Below are 21471 nucleotides of genomic sequence, written 5' to 3' on the forward strand. Positions count from 1 at the left end.
AATACCTTCGTGAACATCAGATGATAGCCTCTGAAAGTTTCAGTCGAACATCAGGGGATGAAAACAAAACTTCTCCATGAAAGTTTCAATCGAACATCAGATGGAAATTTCTCCATAAAACAGAACCTTCTCCACGCTGGAAGATGAAAAGTCAGACAGACTTTCTACTTGCTAAAAGTCAAACAGCAGATGAACACAACTGGAAGATGAAAGGACAGACTGCCCGACTTTGGAAGATGAAAAAATCAGACTGCTCAACATCACCCTTCAGGCCTGGACGACCTACTCTGATACCATGTTGAACAAGAGAAAGGGAGAGAGAAGAGGCGAGAGGACTGAGAGCCCTAAAAGAAAAAATGTAGGCATGCAGTATGTTATTATTTATACTAGGATGGCCGTACAACTTAAAGAATGAAGAAATTACAAAAGTACCCTTGCGGTACCAAACATATATACAACATCTGTCAACAATATTGAAGTTGATAAGCATTTTATTAGAGAGAAGCTTGAGAAAGGAGAAGTTTGCACCCCTTACATCAGCTCAAAGGAACAACTTGCAAATGACCTTGTTAAGGGATTGAATTCCTTGCGGCATTATGATCTATGTGACAAGTTAGGGATGATTGACATCTATGCCCCAACTTGAGGGGGAGTGATGTAATATTAGGTGTATGCCGCAAGGGGCACTTTAGTCTTTTTCTCCTTTCTTTTAAGTTGTATGGTCGCCCTAGTATATATAATAAAAAAGGCTAGCACTGCCAACATCATCTTGTGTCTCTCTCATCCTCTTTCTCTCTTCTCTTCTCTCTTCCACTTCTCTTCATCCACTATTCTATTGACTGAAATAGCTTTCAAGGACTAATAGATATCAATTTTCTTCTGATTTTTGCAAGAAACTTTCAAAGGAACTTCAGGCTCATCTTCCCCAGTTTGATCCAAGCAGTTGGGTTGCAGTTTTGTTGAAAATTGTGTTGTTGAATCAGCTTCGCCTACACATTACGCCATCTTCAGTGGAGGCTGGTTTTAGGACTGATTTGGGCATGAACTTCCACCTTGGGATCTACATTTGTGGTATCCCTATCAGGTATAAACCTCCCTCTTTGATTGGTTTCAAACCTGGTCAGGTTCAGTGCAAGACTGATCTTGAAAAATGCAGTTTTTCAAAACATAGGGAATTCGATTCCCAAAAGGATTAGGAAATTTTTGAAATTTCACCCAACCATCTAGCATGGTTCGGCCATCCATATGATGGATCCTTACCCTTCTAATAGAGGGAGATTGGATGGTGCTTACTGGGGAGACCTCCATTCTACGGCTATTCTCCTAAGTAGAGTGAGGCCTGAAGATATACCAAGGAAGGTGGAAATAAGAGTGGAGGGTGTTTTCGTTTCAGTCTGGCTAGCTTCCTCCATTGAAGCAAGCTTGTGGAAGGAAGCTAGAATGGAGGGAGGTGAGGAGTTTGAGGAAGAAGTTGTACGTGGAAGAAGCAGATTGGAGGGTTCAAAAAAGACTGGAAGTTATACTAAAATGGGCCAATAGCTTCTAGGGAGCCTAAAAAACTTGGGGCATATGGAAAGTCAGAGGCTTAAAACACAAGAAACCCCTTTGACACATAGCAGAACCTTTGCACAGGTGGTTGGGAACACTGCCACGGCAAACTTTAATGTTGAAGAGGGGAGTAAAGAGGAGACAATGTTAAAAAGCAAGCTGAAGTAAGAAACAAGGTGGTTGAACTGGGAGTTGAGGTGGGTCAAGTTGGTGGGCCAAGTAGTCTTATGGGGTCGGTTAAGAGCACTGAACCCATGGACTATTATTTCTCCCGGGCCAAGGGTGAGAGGAAATTCTTAATTCTCTTGGGCCCAGTTTTAAGCCCATAATTAATAAGGATAAGGTTAAGTCACATGCTCACTTAAAACAGCACATGACTGGAGTTGGGGGGGTCCAGTCACATGCTCACTTAAAACAACACGTGACTGGAGTTGGGGCGGCTCAGTCACATGCTCACTTAAATCCTCACGTGACTGAAGTTGGGGGGATCAGTTGATAGACAATTCTAATCATCTATCTTCTTCCTCTTCGAGTTCCTTAGCTCGAGTTCAGAAATCATGGCAGAGTGTGCATTCTAGTGGCTCATTTCAGTGGGTCCCAACTAAGAGCTTGAATTGGTTGTCGCCTGAGAGGCGGAATCCTATATGCGTCAAGCGCATTGATTTAGAAAAGCTAGATTCTGCAGTTTGGTCTGGAGATGAAAGCAGCAGTGACGATGACTATGAGTCAGATGGAGCCTCGAGTCTGGGTAGCCTCGATTTGCAAGCTAAACAAAATCTGATTGAAACAGGGAGCTTGAATACAGAGGTTTCGTACTTAGAAGAAGAGGTACTGCAGATTTTCCTAAGGAAGAACAAACGATAGGAGGTGCTGTGTTTGCTGGACAGATCCCACTATCCCATAATGAGGGAACCAATGAAAAGTCTCAAGGCGGGCAGGACTTACTTGTGAGAATGGATAAGGGTGAACTAGGAAGGGGAGTATTGGGATTGGGATTTCAAGAGGGTAGGCTAGACAGTGGTGCTTGCTTTACCATGTCACTCCACAGAAGTCTTCCGGTAAGGAAACAACACCAGTTTTAGTCAGGTTTGGCAAACAGTCTAGTCCTAGCATTCCTTGTGCTATCGGTACGGATGTCAATTTGTTTTTGGTTACTAACCAGTGTATTATGCCTGAAACAAAGGTACCAGCATCCCACCCAGAAGGTACAACAAGGGTACAATTGGAGGTGGAAGGTGGAAGAGTTGGGAAGGATGCCTTGAAGGGAAGAGTGGGGAGGTAGATAAAATTTGGGGACTGATTTGTACAAAGTTTGAGAATCTCCAACAAAAGGAAGGATATGGGGACGGGTTAAGTGAAATGGTGATGGATAGGGGAAAGGAAGGGGTTGACTATGATAAAGGAGAACTTCAGACTTCAGTTTTGGAAGCTATTGGTGAGGGAGGTCAAGTCGAAGAGAGGGCTGAAAGGAAATGACAGGTGAAAACTTATAATAAAAAGAGTGAGGCAAAAAGGAATAAGGAAAAGAAGAAACGATCTGAAGTGGAAAGATTAATTGGTGACATCAAAGGGAATTTAGAGTTTAGTGGTAGAGGTGATAGGAGAAAGGGTATGAAGTAAGGAGTAGTGGTTTATGACGGAGGGTGTTTGCATGATCTGTGACTATGAGAATAGTTAGCTAGAATGTTAGGGGATTAGGGAGTGCAAGGAAAAGGAGGGTGATAAAGGATTTACATAGAAGGGAAAGGCCTAACATTGTTATGTTACAAGAAACAAAGTTGTTAGAGTTGGACAAAAGATGGGTGAGGAGTGTGTGGAGGTCAAGAAGAGTAAGGTGGACCTCAACCCCTTCTTGGGGAGCCTCGGGAGGGATTGACACATTATGGAAGGATGATGTAGTAGAAGCAGTGGAGGAGCTAATAGGGAGGTTCTTGGTTTCCATCAAATTCAAGAATGTAGAGGATGACTTCACTTGGGTGTTAACCAATATCTAGTCCTAATAACTATAGAGAAATGAATGACATGTGGGAGGAGTTGTATGCAATTCAGGGTCTATGGGAAGGTCCATGGTGATTGGGAGGGGACTTCAATGTAATACATTTTTCTAAAGAAACTAATAATTCCCAACAAACCATCACAACTAGCATGAGAAATTATAATAGCTTTATTGCTGATTATGAGTTAAAGGAGATCCCGCTGCTACAAGCCAGATTTACTTTGGTCTAACCTATAGGAAACTCCCTTGAAGTCGAAGTTGGACAGGTTTATTTTTAATGTTGATTGGGAGAACTATTGGGGAAACTTGGGTGTCTAGAGCTTTGCCTAGGGTAACCTCGGATCACTGTCCTATGAGAATAGGTGTGGAAGATTTTACAGGTGGACCTAGGCCTTTTAGGTTTGAGAACATGTGGTTAACCCACCTGGACTTTGTGAATAAAGTTAAATTATGGTGGAATGAGGAATTGAGGGGAATAAAGTGGAAAGGGGTAAGATTTCACAAGAAACTACAGAGGTTGAGATCCAAAATAAAAGAATGGAATAGGGATGACTTTGGAAGAATTGAGGAGCAAAAAGTGAATCTAATCTCTAGGATAAAAGAGCTGGATGAAAGAGAAGCTCAAGCTACAATGGAGGAGGGTGAGAAAGACATGAGGAGACAATTGAAGAAGGATTTAGAAGATGTGTTATTGAGATAAGAAATAAGTTGGAGGCAAAAATCGAGGCATAGGTGGACCAAGGAAGGTGATGGAAATACAAAGTTTTTTCATGATGTGGAAAATGGGAGGAGGAGAAAGAACTTTGTGTCTAAGCTAGAGGTAAGGGGGGGAGGTTTTCACTAATCAAGATGATATTGCTAGGAAGTTTGTGGATCACTTTAAATCCATTTATAAAAGACCCTTGGATGAGAGGTAGGAATTGGAAGGGATAGATTGGCCAAGTCTGGATGAAGATCAAGTTAGGTGGTTGGAAAAAATCTTTGAGGAAGAAGAGATTAGGAAGGCGGTGTTCTTGATGGATAGATCCAAAGCTCCAAGCCCAAAGGATTTTACAATGGCCTTTTACCAAGATTGTTGGGATGTGATAAAAAATGATCTTTATGAGGCTTTTAATGAGTTTGTAGATAAGCATATAGTCAGTCGAGGCATTAATGCTACTTTCTTGGCTCTAATTCCAAAGAAATTTGATGCCATCCATCCTAAAGACTTAAGGCCAATTAGTTGGTGACTAGTATCTATAAAATCCTGGCAAAGGTGTTGTCATTGAGGATTAAAGAAATCCTTCCCTCCATTATTAGTCAGGCCCAAGGGCATTCATCCAAGGATGACAGATAATTGGTCAGATCCTAGTTGCCAATGAATGTGTGGAGGAGATGAAGAGGTCTAAGCAAAGAGGCTTTGTTTGTAAGCTCGATCTTGAGAAAGCCTATGATTTGGCGGACTGATAGTTCCTAGTAGAGGTTTTGAGGAAGTGTGGGTTCGAGGAAAGATTGTATGGTTGGATGTTTGGTTGTGTCAACTCTTGTCACTACTCCATCCTAGTAAATGGGGTGGTAAGGGATTTTTTCCAAATAGTAAGGGTATTAGACAAGGGGATCCACTTTCACCTTTTCTCTTTACCTTGGTAGCTGATGTGTTCAGTCGAATTATCACCAGGGCTGATAGGGAAGATGTGATAAAGGGATGGAGAATAGGCACAAACCAAATTCCAGTAACTCATTTGCAGTTTGCGGATGACTTGATGATCTTCTATGGTGGTGGTTTTAGTGAGGTGGGAAACTTGGAAGAAATGATTAAAGCCTTTAAAGGAGTGTCCAATTTAAAAATCAATTTAGAAAATAGATGCGTCGCTGGAGTCAATCTGGACTTTGAGGAGGTTGAGGCTATTGTAGATTGTCTTCAGTGCTTCATTTCTACTTGGCCTTTGTCCTATTTAGAGTTGCTATTAGGGGCAAACCCTAGGGAGAGTAGGTTCTGGACCCTAGTTATAGAGAAGTTTGAAAAGAGATTAGCTGTGTGGAAGAAAAGTTACCTCTTTGGGTGGGAGGATCACCTTAATAAGAGCTACCCTCACGAACCTACCTACTTACTACCTCTTTGTCTTCAGGATACCATCTAGGGAAGTGAAGAAACTAGAAAAAATGATGAGAGATTTTCTTTGGGAACCGGGAGAAGGTAAAAAAGACCACTTAATCAGTTGGGAGGTTGTGGGTAGAAGCAAAGAGGAAGGAGGATTAGGGCTTGGGAATGTGCTTAAAAAGAATTCAGCTTTGTTAGGGAAGTGGTTGTGGAGGTGGCCTATGAAGCGAGATAGGTTGTGGCATGAAGTGGTGAAGAGTATTCATGGATGCTCAGAGAGTGGATGGGATGCTGGTGCTTCAACGAGGGCTAACCTAGCAACACCATGGAAAACAATACACAAAATTCTTCCGCAGTTTCTTACTTGTATCAGGTATGATGCTTGTTCTAGTAATTCTATTCGGTTTTTAGGAGGACATTTGGGCTGGAGATCTTCCCCTAAAAGACCTTTTTCCGTCCTTGTACTCTATTTCTTTATATAAGAAAGAGGTGATTTCAAAATTCGATCAATTTTAAATTTGTCGTCTTTGTCTTGGGATTTTGGTTTCTGTAGAGGGTTAAGGGAGGATGTAGTTGGTTGGATCCTTTGAAGCTTGATAAGAGGATTTGGGCCATTCACCCTAATGGGTCTTTTTCTTTTGGTTCCTTTTTTAATTTCTTGTGCCAAACCTCCTCTCAACAAAATTTTCCTTTCAAAAAAGTCTAGTGTAGGCCGGTTCCTCCCAAGACAATGGCTTTGTGTTGGGAAGTGTGGCATGGTAAAGTAACCATGATGGATAACCTACAAAAGAGAAGACCCTTCCTATGTATTTCTCCAAACTGGTGCACTCTTTGCAGATCTCATGGTGAGGACTGTTATCACTTGTTTTAATCTTGTAGTGTCACTACAGAGCTCTGGGTTTGGCTTCTATCGTTGTTTGGGTGTAGACGGGATATGCCAACAGAAGTAAGTTCAATTTTTAACTCTTATTGGCCCCATAAAAGAGGAAGAAAAATGTGGAGGTGTGCACGAGCAGCCTTGTTATGAACATTTAGGGAAACAAGGAATGCCAGGATCTTCTAGGAATAGGGGAGGAGCAGTCAGGTTGATAAAACTCAGATTAGATGTTCGTATATGTTCAGATCAGAAGAAAGAGAAGGAAAAGAGAGAGAGAAGGAGAAGGAGAAAAGTCACAGCCGAACTAGAGAGAAAAATCTCAAAACCTCTAGTCGGCCCTTCTTTTATTTATACTCTTCTAAGATATACAAGGATTACCATTGTGCCCTCACTTAAGTGAGGGCCACATCAGCAGAGCAATACATATATATCTAAACATAAAAGGACTGTACTATCCTTGTATAGCCGACTCTAACACTCCCCCTCAAGCTGGTGAGTATATGTAGTCCACTCTTCCCCGATTCAACCCTTTGGTAAACAGATCTGCCCATTGATTTCCTGTGTTCACATATGTTGTACTTATCACTCCACTAAGCACCTTCTCACGTACAAAGTGGCAATCCACTTCTATGTGCTTCATCCTTTCATGAAACACTGGATTAGAGGAGATATGAACTGCAGCTTGGTTATCACAGTATAGCTTCATAGGAGTGTCAATCGAGTATCCCATCTCCTCTAGTAGATGCTTCAACCACACCGCATGTTGTGTGAGCCATAGCCCTATATTCAGCCTCTGCACTGCTTCTTGCTACCACTGTCTACTTCTTACTCTTCCATGTCACTAAGTTCCCACCAAGAAAAGTGCAATACCCTGTAGTGGACCTTCTGTCAGATATGGACCCGACCCAATCAGCATCCGTATATCCCTCTATCTCAAGACTTCCTCCACTCTTATACAACAAACCACGACCTGAAGCACCCTTCAAATACCTCACAATCCTTAGGACTGCCTCCCAGTGTGGGATTCTCGGATTTTGCATAAATTGACTCACTATACTGACCGCAAATGAGATATCAGGTCGAGTGATGGTTAGGTAATTAAGCTTACCCACCAGCCTTTTGTACCTTCCCGGATCCTCAAACTCCTCACCTGTATCACTACCCAATCTAGCATTCAGTTCCATAGGTGTTTCAGCCGGTCTGGCACCCAACAACCCTATTTCCTCTAGCAAATCAAGAACATATTTCCTCAGGCACAGATTAATACCATTCTTGGACCTTGCAACCTCTATTCCTAGGAAGTATCTTAATTTGCCAAGATCCTTTTTCTGGAAGTGATCATGCAAGTAAGTCTTCAACCTGTCAATCCTTGGTCTGTCATTGCCTGTGATAACAATGCCATCTACATATACCACCAAGAGAATCTTCCCAGCATTTGATTCATAGCTAAATACAGAATGATCAACCTGACACTGTTTCATTCCAAACTTCTTCACCACTTCACTAAATCTCCCAAACCATGCACAGGGAGATTTTTTAAGTCCATAAATAGCCTTCTTAAGTCTACAGACCTTCTCACCCTCCCCCTGAGCAACAAACCCTGGTGGTTGCTCCATGTACACCTCCTCAAGAAGATCACCATGTAAAAAGCATTCTTGATGTCAAGTTGAAACAAGGGCCAATCGAACATAGCAGCAAGAGAAATTAGAACACGAATTGACCCAATTTTGGCAACCAGAGAGAAGGTGTTTGTGTAATCAATACCATACTGCTGTGAATTACCTTTGGCAACTAACCGAGCTTTCAACCGTTCAACACTTCTATCAGGCAAGTATTTAACCGTGTACACCCACTTACAGTCGACCACATGCTTACCAGGAGGAAGAGTAGTGAGGTCCCACGTATGAGTACGAGTCAGGGCCGAGAGTTCTTCTTCCATTGCTTGGCACCACCCTGGAGAATTGAGGGCTTCCGGGATATCCCTGGGAACAGAGACAGAGGATAGCATAGAAACAAACTATCGATGGGAAGCCGAAACGTGAGATACAGAAACAAAATTGGAAATGGGATGGAGAGTGCAACTGCATTTACCTTTCTGCAAAGCAATAGGAAGATCAAGGTTAGAACTTGGAGTTGGGGCTGGGGTGGGATCAACTGCCGGATTTGTCGACGGTGACGAAGCTAGGGGAGGAGCCGATGTCTGATGATGTTTATACACTTGCCGGATAGGTGGTCCTCTCTCAGGTAGCTACACTGGAGACAAAGACTGGGTCACGACCGAAACAAGAGGAACGGGATCCTCAACAGGAATTGGAAGAGGGGGTGATGGCAACAGAGGAGAAGAAGTATCTGACCTGGAGTAGAAAGGAACAGATTCAAAAAATGTAACATTAGAACACACAAAAAAACGCCGAGAACGAGGTTTATAACACTTTTACCCTTTTTGAGTCCTGGAATAGCCAAGAAAGACACACTTAGTGGATCTAGCATCTAACTTGTCCATTCTAGGCCCAAGATTATGAACGAAACACACGCATCCAAAAACTCTGGGAGTAAGGGTAAAATGAGACAACGTGGGAAACAGAACAGAGAAAGGGGACTGACCTTCAAGGATAGACATGGGCATGCAATTAATAAGAAAGCAAGATGTGACTACAGCATCACTCCAAAAGGGTTTGGGGACATTCATCTGATGTAAGAGGGACCGAGTAGTTTCCAAAAGGTGACGGTTTTTTCTTTCAGCCACCCCATTTTGTTGAGGGGTGTAGGTACATGAGGTTTGATGGATAATGCCATGTTGTTCCAAATATTCTTGAAAGTGTGTGGAAAAATTCTCGCGGCCATTATTAGAACAAAGAATTTTAATATTTACACCAAATTGATTGTGAATTTCAGCATAAAATTTATGGAAGATAGAAAACAATTCACTCTTTTCTTTCATAAGGTAAAGCCATGTCATCCTTGAATAATCATCAACAAAAATTACAAAGTACTTGTAACCATTATAAGACACTACTCTGTTTGGACCCCAGTTGTTCGAATGGACTAAAGAAAAAGGACTCAATGTACGACTATCAACTCTAGGACTAAAGGAGATACGATGATGTTTCCCAAACTAACACGACTCATAATTTAAATTAGAAAGACAATGCAACGACGGAACAAGTAACTGAAGAGCTCTAAGAGACGGATGACCAAGTCTGCAGTGCCACTGATGAGGGGAGAGAGATGACTGAAGAGTCGTTGCCGAACCACCTCCATCAAGATAATACAGTCCATTAGCTTCATGCCCTCCACCAATCTTCATCCCCGTCTTGAGATCCTGAAACACACAAGAGGAAGGGTAAAAAGTTATTGAGCAATTAAGAGACTGAGTCAATTTACTAACAGACATCAGGTTAAAGGGAAACTTAGGAACATATAAAACTGAGGAGAGGGATAATGAGTCAGTGTCAACATTACCAACACCACATATGGCTGATGTAGAGCCATTGGCAAGAGTAATAGATTGGGAAGTGGAGGACGAAGAAATGGATGAAAACACACCTGGAGTTCCAATCATATGATCGGAAGCTCCAGAATCTATAATCCAACGGGAAGATGTGGATGCCAGACAAGCCGTACCTATGTGTGCAAGGGTAGCTGTGTTCTATTGACATGTACCCTGAATGAACCGCTCATACTCATCCCGTGAAACACTCACCATCTCCTTTCTGGAAGTATCTATAGATGTAGTGGGGATCTGATCAGTGACTTGAGATACCACCATTTACAACTGCATGATTCGCCCAAGTTGAAGGTGGGCCATGGAGATCGTAGCAAAAGTTGATATTATGTCCCTCCATACCACAATGAGTACACCTTCTATGAGTATTACCACGTCCCCTACCACGGGCTCGCCCTGAGTCTCGTCCTCCAACACGACCACCACCACGATTATACATTCCACCACCACCACGACCATACATGGGTCCACCACCACTACCACGTCCATGCTGACCTCCTCTACCACCACGACCTCCCCCTCTCGTAACTACAAATGCAGACCTATCTGACATAGTGGAAGTCTCTATGGGTCCAACTGAAATCCTCTGAAGACGAACAAACACTTCCTCAAGAGAGGGAAGAGCAGATCCACCTAATATTTGTGCCCTTACGGGTTCATACTCAGATTTCAGCCCTACTAAGAATCTGGTCACATCCAACTGCTCTCTTTGTTGTTAATGAATTTTGACATCAGGTGTAAGAGGATGATAAACATTCAACTCATTTCATAAATTTCTCATACTGGCATAATAGTCCTCAAGACTCTGATTCCCTTGTTGCAGATTGATGTACTCTTGGTACAGTTGGTAAACCCTTGTAGTGTTATCTTGTCCAGAATATAGTTTTCTTGCATGATCCCAGACTTCCTTGGCTGTACCTAAAACATGAAGTTCACACTAATTTTGTACTCCATGTTGTTCCATAGCCAAGTCATAATTTGAGCATCCTCCTGCTCCCATTCATCATATCCTGGAGAATCAATTGAGGGTTTATCTTCCCTCACATGTTTCACTTTCTTTTTGGCTTTCAGGAAAACTTCAACAGACTTAGCCCAAGGGACATAATTCTCACCATTCAGTTTTATAGAGGTCATCTACACATTCAGATAATTAGAAGGCACCATCACACTTGATTTGTATTCACTACTGTCTCCCATGACTGCACAAAAAAACAGTGGGAGGTTGTACCACAAAATTGTTACTCTACTGCCCTAATAAATCACCACACTCCACACGAATGACTGAACACCACTAGGGTTCCTAGTACCAGGTTTCAGTAGCAACACACAACTATTCACCACTGTTTCAGCAATAATATTCACAACTGTTCACCACTTTTAGCAACAGCACTACTGTTGCCGTTTACTGTCAGCACTAGAAACCCTCACAACACACCTCACGAATAATATTTTTAGTTCAGCAACATATAAAAGAAACTTGCTACATACCACAACTTAGTTCGAGGATCATGTACCTGTCGAGTAGAGGGTACCAAGTCTGCACTATCACCATCACAAAACCAGCCCTCTTCGAATTGCGAGTAGAGGGTTTTCTACCAACCACACAAAACCACAACGATTGCACTGATTGGAGGCATGGAAACCCCCAAAAGGAGAAAACGACCAGTCCTTTTCTTCCTTTCTGGAAAACTCTCTAAATATCAATGAGAATTCTGCAAAACCCTAGAGAGGAATGCGCAGAACAGAGAGAAAATGAGACAACTGATCTGAACTGATTATCGTGGCTCTGATACCATGATAAAACTCAGATTAGATGTTCGTATATGTTCAGATCAAAAGAAAGAGAAGGAAAAGAGAGAGAGAGAGAGAAGGAGAAGGAGAAAGCGAAGAAAAGGAGAAAAGTCACAGCCGAACTAGAGAGAAAAATCTCAAAACCTCTAGTCGGCCATTCTTTTATTTATACTGTTCTATGATATACAAGGATTACCATTGTGCCCTCATTTAACATCAGCAGAGCAATACATATATAACTAAACATAAAAGGACTGTACCACCCTTGTACAGCCGACTCTAACAACAATGTTTTGTACAAGGCAATACATTGGTTAAAGACTCTGGATTTGTTTGATCATTTCTCCTTTACTAACTATTGGAGGGATTGGTTATCAGTAGCAAGTTGTTCTGTTAGACAGTTTTGTATGCCCTTAGCTTCAACTGGACACTTAATGAGACTCGTGTAAGTTTAGAATGTTCACAGCCAGTGGATCGGTCTGGGGAGACCTATCCTGACAAGGCTGACACTGTAGTGCCACCAAGTCGGTTGGGGTGGCCTGTCTCAGCTACCAGGGTGAGACCCTAGGCACATACAGTGTAGGATTAATAGAACCTTTGAACCGGACCAGATTTCCAATATTGCCCTGGACCTTGGAGATAGATGGGCAAAACTAGAAAGTTACACTTAACCCCTAGACTCGATTATGATACTACACTAGATGTCGGATTGGGCTGTCTTTGATGTACCAATCAGTGAGATCCTTAGCCAGGGTCAAAACCTAGGTATGTTGGGACAATCCGAGAATTCATCTGAGTGGGTGATCATAGTGAAAGGATCAGCCCCTTTGTCGGACAAAGGTAATGATCGGGGATGCACTCTCTCTGATGGAAACCAAGACTACCGGCAGCTGATTTCAACCGTTGAGATTTGTTTTTGCAAAGTATATTTTATATGAGATATAAAAGTATATATTATGGTTTCTAAAATGTTTGCAAAAGGTTTTAATTCCCGGGATCCATATAAGTAGAGAGTGTAACACTGTTCCTTGCAGCCGAGGGAGAGGTCCTCTCTTGTCGGGCAGTGTATGATCATTATGGGCTAAGAGGTTAAGTGTAAGACCATTGAGGATAATACCTGATGGGCTAATCTTGCATCTGCCCACAGTCCCTGGGTGTTACAAGGTGGCTTGGCCCAGGGACCACTTAGGGTAAGTATTGGGCCCATAGAGCCCATAAGATGGGTTTTTCAGGGGGTGCACTGTCTTTAACAGTGTATTCGGCCAGGCCTTGTAACAAAGGCTGGGCCGAACCCATGTGGCTGATGTGTAGATCAATGTTTGGGTCCCACGCCTTACAAGGAAGCCCAACTAGGTAGCAATTTGGAAGGTTAAGTGAGTACATAAGCTTAATGGGCCTAAAGCCCATTTCGAACTGGGCTATTTATTTAATTAATTATGGAGCGAATTCTGAGATAGATTAGCAGATAGGATAGGGTCTTAATCCTATCCACTCAGAGAGTCCAGATCTGAATGTGATTCAGATTTAGAAACCTCCTAATAAGATTAGGAGAAAGCTAATCTAATCTGCAGATAAGATAAGGGTTTATCCCTATCACCTAAAGAGAGATCTTATCCAAATATGATTTGGATAAGCAGCTCCTAATTGGATTAGGAGCTGATCTTTTAGGTTAACAAAAGAAGGGGGCGGCAGCCTAAGAAAGACACACATCTGATTCTCTTCAGAGCTGAGAAAAATCACAGAAAGAGAGATTTCTGCACCCTGCGAATTCTCTCCTGCCGCCACCATTGCCTTTAGTTCGATCTCCAGTTCTTGGGAGAAATCAAGATCTGATCTTGATTCCAATCTTTTAGGAAAAGATTGGTTGGAGCTATACTCACAAGCCATCCAATTGATTCTTGTGAAGGGTCAAGTTCTTTTGGAAGAACATTGCTGATTCTGCTCCATCCTGCACTGTGTCATCTTCAGTGGGAGCAGATTTTGGATCCTTCCTTGGGCGTGAACACCTCCATTGGGAGATATTGTTTCTCCGTATCAGGTATATCCTCCCTCCTACCCCTTTTGGTTCAGATCTGATTTGGTTCATGGTTCAAGATTGATCCTTGAAAATATGTTTTCTGAAATAGGGAATTCGATTCTTTGCAAAGATGGGAGAAAAATTTTTTTGAAATTCGCCCTATCTATTCCGCAGGATTTGGGCATCCATGTGATGGATATCCCATCCCTTCATGTTCCTCATCCAAGATAAAGGTAATGACAAGCTAGTTCCCCCCTCCTCACAGTTCTTTGAAGCTGAATTTTGATGGAAGTAGCCAGGGCAACCCGGGTCCCTCTGGATTGGGGGCTGTTCTAAGGAATGAGGCTGGAGAGGCTGTCTTATTATACTCTGACCCTTTAGGTGTTGGGAACTCTATTCGGGCAGAGCTGTTAGCTGCAATACAAGGAGTAATTCTTGCAAAAGAAATGGATGTGGAGCAGCTTCTGGTTGAAGGGGACTTTAAGACAGTGGTGAACTGATTAAATAATCCGGAGGATGTCACGTGAGACTACAAGAATGAGATAAAGAAATTCAAATGGCTGACAAGAAATATGTCTGCAACAGTACAGTGGGTTGGGAGATCAGATAATGCATTTGCTGATGTTTTGGCAAAACAAAGGACAAACAGGGAAAATTTGTTCTGGGTGCAACTGTAATATGTGTCCTTTTAACAGTCATGCACATTTTGATGTAGTTTTTGTGTTTTCTGTATGGAGAGGCAGCACCTCGTGCCTCTAAGGGGATTTTCATGTAACCAATCTTTGAATTAATGGAATATGACTCTTTACCTATCAAAAAAAAACAGTATTGTATTACTTTAAGGAGGGTCCATCCACAAAGGAGGATTTACAAAATACTATATCACTAAAGCATGTATAATGTGAAAAAAACATAAAAAATGACAGAAAGTCAATCTTGCTTAAAGGACTCAACTTTAACACCAGAAAAATGGTGCAACACTCTACCTCACCAAATTAGAGACCATTCCATTTTGCATGGCAACTCCTCATGACTCATGAGAAGAACTTTTCCCTTGAAACACCCTATTATTCCTCTCCTTCCAAGAACCCAGCAGAAAAGGGAACTGATACCATAAAATTCTCCCTTTAGCAGAAAAATCCACCCACTCTCCAAGAAGATAGTAGCTCAGCCACTGCCAAAACACCAACTGTCTACAAAAGATCTTAAGGAAATGGCTCCAATCAAATGGGCAAAAGGACAGTGCATAAGTAAACTGTCATCTGACACAGGTGACTCTGCACATAGGCAGAACATATTACTGATGTTCATCCCTTTTTCCAACAGAACATCCACATTCTGAATCCAATCCCATCAAGCAGCCCAAACAAAGGAAATAATCTTGGAGGGAACCTGAACTTTCCGAATCTAGCTCCAAGCAACCTCTTGGAACTCTCCAATGAACTACTTTAAATGGTTATTTGATTTTAAATAGAAAAAAGCATACTTTATTTTTCTATTCAAGGCTGGGTGGTAATTAAGTTTATTTTTTTCCTTGTTTCTTTTCATCTTCTACGACCCCACTAAAGTGGAGCTAAGGAAAAATTAAAAAAAATGGCAAAGTAGCATAGTGCCATGCAAATCAACTCCATCATAATAATAATGAAATGTAAAAAGCCAATGAAAAGTAAATCCAATTCATGTGCACATATTAAATAGGAAGATCTCTTAATGGGCATACTTCATAAGCATTTCAGCTATGCTTTTGCAGGTTAGAGGTGAGACCAGCAATGTCACCGCATTTTTCTGTGAGCAAAACAAATACTATCTAATAAGAATTCATAATCTACTAAATTGCTAATAGTAATAGGTCAACAGAACATTCTTTTTATATGTTATCTAGATATGGCATATGTCAAGGACATGAAATGAAAAAGGTGTCAGACATGGACTTTATACTAAACATTGAAGTATCTGACACTAATAAATGATCCTTCAAAGTAATTGCTAACATAGTATTTGTGCAGATAAACCAAATATTACCCAAGAAATCTTGGACAAACATTACCATAATCCAAGCATGGGCAATGTCTATTGTCCGAGCTGTTGGTGTAACGAAAACAGTGTCACACCCCTGCATATTTTTAATCAAGAACCCTTAAGACTAATTTCCGATCAGAATACAAATGAAGTCAGAACATCATGTAGAAGAAATATCAGAATCCAGAATATACCTGGCCTTCATGAAGACATTCAAAATTTGCTGTGCTTTGATTGTGAAGAAACTGGATTTTGTCTTCTCCAGTGACTGCAAGTAAATACAACTCACAGTTGTCATGAGGAAAAAGTGTTAAATATCAATTGAATCATATTTTATTATCTCAAAATCCAAAGTTAGTCTTTATGTAGTCACCACTTTATTTACAAGCTTATGCTAATATTATTGGACAACTGCCCATTAATCAGATACTAGATGCTCAACTACGACATGGAATCTTTCTAGGTGATTTCTTCATTTCTCGGAAATTTATATCTTGTAAGTTAATCTTCTAGAAAATGTGAAAGAGTGAATCAAGAGAAGAAAGTGTTTGGGAGGACAAAAGTGGGCTGCAGCCCCTAGGGGGCCCAACCTGCAAATTTCCAGGCCCGGCCAGGGCCCCCATCAAGCACAGAAAATTCCAGGCCATGCTTGGGCCCAACACTTCAGGCCCGGCTGAACCCGCAATATATTATAATATATTATTAAATATATAATATATAATTACAAAATATTTTTATATTATAACATATTATATGATGTATTATATATACTTAATATGATATATATTATATCTATATTATATATATATGCAAGTATATTTTATTTTATATTAAATATTTATTATTTTATATAAAATACAAAACTTTCTAAAATATAAATATTCATGAGTTGACGCATGTGCCAACATGGGTCAACTCAAGTATGAGAACTGCCCTCCTAGGCAAGGCCTTCGTTCACATTCCTATGCAATGTGGGACTTAGAACAATATCCAAGGGTAACACTCACTTTTGAGTGTTGTTCCAGGTCCTATATTGTACAAGAATAGGAATGAAGTCTAGGAATGAAATGAGGCCCATGCCTTACTTTTTGTAGGGCAACCACAAATAAGAGCAAAAAAGACTATTCTACCTCCTGACACGAAAACATAACATAAATAATACTCCCTCTCAAGTTGGGTCATAAATATCGATCATTCCCAACTTGTTACAAAGATCATTGTGTTATAAAGCAGACATTTCCTTTGTAAGAACATCAGACAACTGATTCAAGGAAGTAACACAAGGAATACAAATATCACCCAATTCTAACTTCTCCATGATGAAATGCTTGTCCACTTCGATATATTTTGTCTTGTCATGTAAAATTGGGTCGTATGCAATGCTAATGGTCACCTTATTATCACAGTACAAGGTCATAGGACATGTCATTGGAAGTCCTAATTCCAAGAGCAAGTTGTTCACCCACAATAACTTAGTAACACCATGTGCCATAGCTCAGTACTTAGCTTCAATACTTAACCGGGCCACTATTAATTGCTTCTCACTCCTCCAAGTCACAAGGTTACCTACAACAAAAGTACAGTAACTAGAGGTTGATCTTCTATCATTTATAGATCTTCTATCAAGGGGAGAATACAGTGACGGAGAATTTCTGGTTTATCTAAAACATCATGGCAACAAGTCCAATGATGTTGTCCAGGCACTCCTCAGCAAAATGGTGTGGCAGAAAAAAAGAATGGCCACATTCTCAGTGTTGTAAGGACTCTTCTACAAGAGTCACATGCACCTCCCACATTCTGGTAAAGGCCGCTAGCACAATAGTGTATCTGATCAATTGTATCCCATCTTCTATTCTTGCTAACATATCTCCTCGTCAGAAGATGTTTGGATCCCCCCAAGATCTTTCCCATCTTCATGTCTTTGGGTGTCTATGCTTTGTTCATCTCATCTTCCTCCTCATGAACGTTCAAAACTTTCAGCTCAATCTTTCATGTGCGTTTTTATGGGATATAGCCCTAACCACAAGGGATTCCTTTTTTATGATCCCTTAGCACGTCGCATTCGGATTTCTCAAAATGTGATTTTTCTTGAGCATATCTCCTTTCTTTTCAGGAATTACCAAGTTATTTGCACCCTCTGTTTCAGTTTTGCATGATTTTGAATCACAGGATACTCCATCATCCACTACTAAGAAGGATCTGTTGGATTGAAGTCTTTGTATGTACGAGTATTCGGCTGATAAGAGTTCTTATTAGCCTACACTTAAGTTTAAGTTGTCCTGTACTGGGCCTTTGTTAATGGGCCTAATCCTGTTTAATGTTTTAAGTTGTCTGGGTGTCCAATCACTAATCAGGGGCATTCTAGTAACTTCCTGTATCATTGTACTACATCATAATATAAATAATAGTACTGTCGACTGAGCAGGGCAGTTCGACATTCCAGCATCTCTTCTTCTTCTTCTTCTCTTTTCTGCTACTTCGGCTACAGAAATTTAGCTTTCATGGTATCAGAGCATTAGCTTCTTCCTGGTTTCAGCCAGCACACACTCTTTTCTCTTGCTGTCTTTTCATCTTCTCTCTTCCTTTTCTGGGTTGCTGCAGTGAAGACCTAGGGGTGTAAGAGAGTAAAGCAAGTTTGAACCTAGGGTTTCTCTTGGTTGTAGGACTCAAGGGAAGTAAGACCCAGAAGTAGATGTCCTACTAGGTTATTTCCAGCAAATAGTAGCTATTTGGCTACTAAGAGAGGTTTGTGTAGGACAGACCTAGTTGAGGACTGATTTCAGCAGTCCTAGCACTAGTCGAAAGGGGCTTAGCTACTTCTACAGTTGCAGCTTCGGTGCTCCAGCAAGACTCGCACAGACTTAGCTTCTTTCCCGAACTGTTGCAGCCTCGAACTGTTCACTTGCTACTGTTGCAGCCTCGAACTGTTCACTCGCTACTGTACCCGAACTGTTGCAGTTTTTGGTTCAGCCCAAGTGAAGTCTATCTAGTGTTCTACCAGCACTGTGAACACTTCTACCAGCATAGCAATGTGGCAAACAGCTCCAAGTTCAGGGTGGTTATCAGTCCGAAACCCCTCACCACTGCTGTGAGATTACCTAGGGAGCTGCCAGCTCCAGATTGTTCAGCACTGTGAACCCTAGCTGAGGACTGATGTCAGCAGTCCTAGTATTGGCCGCAAGGAAGGGCACTCTCTTTACAGTTGCAGTACTCGAAGTTCAAGTGGAGTCTGCATAGCACAATAGTTGAGAACCCTTAGCTTCAGGTCGGTTACCATCCCAGAACTCCTTGCTTGCTGTTGTAACTGAACTGTTTCAGAACTGTGAGTCTCGGCAAGTCTGAAACTGTGTCGAGTGCTGTCAGAACCTGCTGTGATCATTTCAGCTAATCAGATCTGCTCCAGAACTGGTTCAGAACCTTCAGAATTGCTTCGGCTAGTCTTAATCAGTGTCACCTACACAGTGGCTGCAGTCAAGATGTCTTCAATACCCAGAGATGTTTCTTCTAGAGATAACAGGCCTGCAGCAAGTGGGAATTTTGTCACCAACAACAATGATGACAACTCACAAAATACACCAACAGTGTCTTCTTCTCCTATGGGACAGGTTGCTGATTCCTCTGGAACTGGTACTTTGGGCTTCACTGCTAGTGAGGTTGAGGTCCTTAGCAGGGCATTAGCCCGTCTAAGAAATAATTCTTTTGCTTCTACATCTCTTGCTAGATCAGGTACAACCTCTGCCTTCAGTGCCACTGGCTCTATTGACTCTACTTCTTGGGTTATTGATTCTGGTGCTACTGACCATATGACACATATGTCTTCCCTATTCTCTTCATATCATTTGTTGTCTGGTCAGGATAAGATGAGAGTTGCTGACGGGTCTTTCTCCACTATCTCTGGAAAGGGAATTGTTGACCTAAGCAAGGACCTCTCTCTTAAATCAGTTTTACATGTTCCCAGTCTTACCTCAAATCTTTTGTCTGTTTCAAAACTTACCAAAAATTTGAATTGTAGTATAACCTTTTTTCCTACTCATTGTGTCTTCCAGGACAGATTGACAAGGAGAACGATTGGGTGCGGTCATGAGTATGGAGGCCTCTACTACCTTGATGCAGACATCGGCTCAGCCTTACAAGCATCTGCTGCTAGTAATCCGGAAAGTGTGGAGTCAATAGCTAAGCTGCATCTTTGGCATGCTAGGCTAGGTCATGTGTCTTTCTCCTCATTAGAAATGTTGTTTCCCGAATTGTTTAAGGGCATTCCAAGTCAGAGTCTAACCTGTGAAGTATGTCAAATGTCAAAACAATGTAGAACTGTGTATCCAATTTCCAACAATGAAATTTGTGCTCCTTTTGATTTGGTTCATTCTGATGTCTGGGGCCCTTCACCCATTGTTTCCTTTGATGGCTTCCGGTACTTTATCAGTTTTATTGACCACTACTCTCGTTGTACATGGATCTACCTGTTAAAAGGATGGGATGAAGTACCACGGATAACCATGGCATTTTGCAAGATGATTGAAACACAGTTTAATAAGAAGATTAAGCAATTCAGGTCAGACAATGCTGTTGAATACTTTGAAAAATCCTTGAACTTATTCATTGAAGATGCTGGCATACTACATCAGTCATCCTGTGCTTATACTCCTCAGCAGAATGGGGTTGCTGAGCGCAAGAATAGACATCTATTGAAGACAGCTCGAGCCTTACTATTCCAGCACAAAGTCCCCAAGCAATACTGGTCTCAAGCTGTACTTTCTGCATCATATCTAATAAACCGGATGCCATCTAAGGTGTTGGGTATGAAAACCCCTTTCTCTGTTTTGTGCCCCACTCTTCCAGACTTTCCCCTTCCTCCTCGGGTCTTTGGCTATATATGTTTCATACATGTGAAGGATCCAAAGAAGACCAAGCTGGATCCTAAGGCTACAAAGGGAATATTCTTGGGGTACTCTCCTACACAAAAGGGTTACAAGTGTTATGACCCTGTCTCCAAGAGAAAGTATGTCACTAGAGATGTGGTCTTCTTTGAGTCTCAACCCTATTTTCAGTCTTCTCAGAATCCTCTTCACGGGGAGACTAGTGGGATGGAAGAGGATTCTCATTCTCCCTCCTTTTTTGTTCCCCTATCTGCCTTGGGTCTTCCATCCTCTCCTCCTACTCCTTGTTGTGACATTCCGGGTCAACCCAGTGAGGCTCCCATTGTGCCAGTTACCTCTCCTGATGCTGCAGATGTTCCTGAAGGCTCCGGTAGGCAACAAAAAGAGATACTTACATACAACAGAAGAAAAAGGAGCCCTCAACCTCATGACAGCAACCAGTTGGACTCGGATCAATCTGCCTCTACAATCCAAGGTAATTTCAACTCTCGTACTTCTGATTTGGATCTTCCTATTGCTCTCCGTAAGCCTATCCGCTCTTGCACCACCCGGCACCCCATTGCTGATTTTGTTTCCTACTCACATTTATCTCCTGCCTATCACTCCTTTGTGTCTGCTCTTTCCTCTGTGCGTGTTCCTTCTAGGTACTCAGAGGTTGTGTCTGATCCAAGGTGGAAAGAAGCTATGAATGAAGAGATGAAAGCCCTAATGAAAGCAAGAACTTGGGAATTAGTGGATCTGCCAGAGGGGAAGACCACTGT

General features: G+C 41.6%; 1 protein-coding gene across 1 annotated transcript in view; it reads right to left on the reverse strand.

Moving 5' to 3' along the window:
• The window catches only part of LOC104605774 (Glycine cleavage T-protein family), a 72033-nt gene that overhangs the window by 22141 nt on the left and 28421 nt on the right, over positions 1 to 21471 (reverse strand). Inside the window, exons 4-6 of the mRNA XM_010270662.3 lie at positions 16028 to 16101; positions 15862 to 15927; positions 15535 to 15599 (exon numbers count right to left, since the gene is read on the reverse strand). Of these exons, the coding sequence (XP_010268964.1) occupies positions 15535 to 15599; positions 15862 to 15927; positions 16028 to 16101 (205 nt within the window). The remainder of the gene's footprint in view (positions 1 to 15534; positions 15600 to 15861; positions 15928 to 16027; positions 16102 to 21471) is intronic.

Source organism: Nelumbo nucifera, chromosome 1 (assembly GCF_055504915.1).
Source record: "Nelumbo nucifera cultivar China Antique chromosome 1, China Antique-T2T, whole genome shotgun sequence".
Classification (NCBI taxonomy): domain Eukaryota; kingdom Viridiplantae; phylum Streptophyta; class Magnoliopsida; order Proteales; family Nelumbonaceae; genus Nelumbo; species Nelumbo nucifera.